The 4,068-nt window shown below is 32.9% G+C and overlaps 1 protein-coding gene across 1 annotated transcript in view; it reads left to right on the top strand.

The window, feature by feature from the left end:
• LOC106458205 (latrophilin Cirl-like) overlaps positions 1 to 4,068 on the top strand; it is a 107,766-nt gene that overhangs the window by 97,896 nt on the left and 5,802 nt on the right. Inside the window, exons 15-17 of the mRNA XM_013917681.2 lie at positions 1,523 to 1,626; positions 2,309 to 2,477; positions 3,100 to 3,243. Coding sequence (XP_013773135.2) covers positions 1,523 to 1,626; positions 2,309 to 2,477; positions 3,100 to 3,243 — 417 coding nt within the window. The remainder of the gene's footprint in view (positions 1 to 1,522; positions 1,627 to 2,308; positions 2,478 to 3,099; positions 3,244 to 4,068) is intronic.

Here is a 4,068-nt window from a genome sequence, read left to right as displayed (position 1 = left end):
TGGTTGTAATTATAGCACTGGAATTATAAGTTTCAGGAATGAGATTAATTATAAATGTGTGACTTAGATTAACAGTTTCAGAACTTAAGTTTGGTGTTATTACGCTGTTTAGATTGGTTGTAATTATAGCACTGGAATTATAAGTTTCAGGAATGAGATTAATTATAAATGTGTGACTTAGGTTAACAGTTTCAGAACTTAAGTTTGGTGTTATTACGCTGTTTAGATTGGTTGTAATTATAGCACTGGAATTATAAGTTTCAGGAATGAGAGTAATTATAAATGTGTGACTTAGGTTAACAGTTTCAGAACTTAAGTTAGGTGTTATTACGCTGTTTAGATAGGTAGTTTCAGGATTGAAGGTACATGTTACTACGGTGTTTAGACATATAAGTTCGTCATTTAATTCAAGGGTTACTAGATTAGAGAGATAGAATCATGATCTAGTTTAAGTGTTACTACAGTGTTTAGATATTTTCACAACTCAAGTTACGAGTTACTACAGGGTGTGTGGATAGGTAGTTTCAGCATTCAAGGTAGATTTAACTATAGCATTTAGATAGTTTCATTATTAAATTAGTGATGCTATACTGTAAGTTTATGTTGTTAGGTTACTACAATTACGTTGTTTGCATCGCAAGTAAGTTGTTTAGTAAATAAACACGCAGTTTTGATAATCTTATGAATTTAATAATCATTCTCTTCTTAACTTCTCAAATTTTTTTATATATCTTTGATTGAAAACCATCAAATATTTAAAGTCTAATGATATGAAAACATGTACACACAGAACTTTGAAATTTTTATAGTTTTGAACTAACCTAAAAAAAGTGCCATACCAAAAAAAAAATAGATGTGTGCACCTTTCCAAAAATTGGTAATAATTTGTATAAACATAAGCGATTAATCAATCGGGTTTTATCAGAAATAACCCCCAGTGGCAGAGCGGTAAGTCTGCGGACATTTAACGCTAGATATCGGGTTTCGATACCCGTGTTGGGCATAGCACGGATTGTGTAACTTTGTGCTTAGCTACAAATAAACAAAGAAAAATATTAGAAATAAATATATATATATAAATCTATGAAGAACAGGTTAAGGTATTAGGAGTTTGTCTATTTTTTATCATTCTTATTTTGTTGTTGTTGTTGATTTTATCTTTATTCAACATTTGAACTTCCAGTCATGATTATAGGTTTTGGCGTGTAATAATATGTAAACTGTTTTATCGTATCAGTTAAGTTTACATTTGATTTATTTTACTTCATAATCTCACATTAATTGTATTTTGTGACGTATATCTTCTAGTGATGAAAAATAATATTAACTTTCAAAAGGGCGATGCAATTTAATGAGTGGCGCAAGGGAACATTTTAAACGTTAACTAAGCCTCGTTTCTGGTGGTGTTAGCGAGGATATCCACTGCGTTTATTGTCATCTTATTATTTTTAACACTAAGCGTCAGATTTCTTTGCTTCGTAAACTACACATCGGTTAATTGAAACGTATTTCGTCTACTCAGGGTTCTACTGTGTTCCTGTGTATAGCAACGTGTATTATGTGCCATCAAACTGGTATTCCTACTGTTGTGAAAGGAAAAGAAGAGGCAATGGTGGCCAAAATCAAGTGAGATATAATACTTGTAATTTTGTATACATATAGGTACAAGAAAAATAATAATTGTCGCGAAATTGGTAAATTAACAGGAAATGTTTGATTGGTAGCCTATAAATATAAGGTTCTTACCAAGATTAACACTACTGAAGTAATTTTTGATAGTAACAATACCCCTGGCGAATGCAGTTTATATCATTAAGACTCGCTTCATTACACAATAGTAATTACCCTAGTAATTAAGGTATAATATTTTAAATGTAAAACTTTTGCAGAACTGATACCTCTTATAACAGTGTAAATCGTTTGGGTCTTTATACACAGATGAACCTAATATCTAAAAATTACTTCTCTTAGGCCTAACATTTAGAAATTACTTTCATGGGTTGCGTAAAAAGTAAAATTGCTTTCCTTAGGCCTAACATCTAGAAGTTATTTTCATAGACTGCGTAAAAAGTAAAATCGCTTTTTTTTTGTTTTTTTTGTGTTGTTAATTTCACTTTTACTTTTCTAATATAAAGATAAGTGGAACTTAAACAATAATTTTAAAACGTTGGGCATTTTTTTTATCACGTTCCAAAAACTAAAAGATGTATGTTTGTGAAACGGCTAGGAATTTCAAAACTACATTAATCAGTTAAAAATAATATATAAATAAAAGACTTTCAATTGTAAAACTTGTTTGACTTTGCAGGCTCTGGATCCGATGGGCAATTGTCATGTTATGTTTATTAAGCCTAACGTGGACGGCCGGCCTCCTTTACGTCAATCAAGGAACATATTTTCTGGCTTACACTTTCATGGCCTTGAACTGTATCTTAGGACTGTTTGTTTTTATTTTTTATTGTTTACATAATGAACATGTAAGTAATTTTTTATTTTATTTGATATATATATTAAGCGCGAAGAAAAGTTTCTAATTTATAAATATAATAATATTATCACTTTAAACAAAACGATAAACTTCAAAAGTTCCTAATTATTTTCGTGTTAAGTTTTCTGCTTGTTTGAATAGTTTATTTCAGGAAATAGTCTCTTGGCTTATTTTATAACACTAAAATTAAGATAACCCTTTGTGTAGATTTGTGCCACAAAGCAACCACCCTACTCCAGAGGCAACTAGGCCCGGCATGGCCAGGTGGTTAGGGCACTCGGCTCGCAATCTGCGGGTCGCGAGTTCGAATCCCCGTCACCCCAAACATGCTCGCCCTTTCAGTTGTGGGGGGGGGGATTATAAAGTTTCAGTCAATCCCACTATTCGTCGGTAAAAGAGTAGCCCAAGAGTTGGCGGTGGGTGGTGATGACTAGCTGCCTTCCATCTAGTCTTACACAGCTAAATTAGGGACGACTAGCGCATATAGTCACATTAGGTGCAAACATTTCTTATACACTTTTTAAAAAAAGCTTTGTGATATTATTGTTATATTCTCAATTAGTATCTTTTGTGCTAACTCTAACATGTTTGTTTTATTATTTTTATTACAGGTGAGAGAAGATCTTTCGAAGTGTTTTCAGCAATATGAATGGCTACCGAAATGTTTGCTTCCCACTAAGCCTAATGAACAGACAACTAGCGAGCTTCCAGGAAGGATCACCATGACAACTAACTTACCCTCAAGCCAACAGAGTGTGGGTACCTCCGTACCTCTGACTTCTCCTTCTGTTTGTTCTTTATCATCAGGTATTGCACCTTTTGCACCCATCTGTTTGCTTATACTGATGTGTTAGTACTTCGGTACAAATCTGCTCTGTTTGAAATCTAACAGCATGCATGATTAGTGTTTTATCTGATCAATATACTAGTATATCTTTCTTTGTTTCCTAGCAGCTTTCACCTTTCAGTGCTTCATGATTTTTGTAGTTCTCAGAGACTGTGTTTATTTGAACGTAGAATATTATGTTTAGCTCTCAAGGACAAGGGACACCTTTATGAACTCCGCGATATCTGTGTGTCTGATGTGTTTAACTCTCAAACATATTATTATGAATCTTATGATATCGTGTCAGATTTGTTTAACTCGCAAAGAAATTGTTGTTAATATTAGGATATGTGTATGTTTGACATGTTTAACTCTCAAAGACAAAAATACATTGTTGTAACCTTTATTATATCTGCACGTCTGATGTGTTTAACTCTCAGACAAAGGAAATTGTTGTGAACTTTATGATAATCACATGCCTGACGTGTCTAATTCTCAAAGATATTGTTGTGAACTTTATGATAATTGGATGTCTGACTTGTTTAAGTCTCAAAAACGTTGTGATCTTTGTTATCTGCGTGTATGACGTGTTTAACTCTCAAAGACATTGTTGTGAACTTTATAATATCTGCGTGTATGACGTGTTTAACTCTGAAAGACATTGTTGTGAACTTTATAATACCTGCGTGTATGACGTGTTTAACTCTGAAAGACATTGTTGTGAACTTTATAATACCTGCGTGTATGACGTGTT

Source organism: Limulus polyphemus, unplaced genomic scaffold (assembly GCF_000517525.1).
Source record: "Limulus polyphemus unplaced genomic scaffold, Limulus_polyphemus-2.1.2 Scaffold429, whole genome shotgun sequence".
Classification (NCBI taxonomy): domain Eukaryota; kingdom Metazoa; phylum Arthropoda; class Merostomata; order Xiphosura; family Limulidae; genus Limulus; species Limulus polyphemus.
The sequence above is the reverse complement of the archived record's forward strand: the minus strand, read 5'-3'. Positions and strand labels throughout refer to the sequence as shown.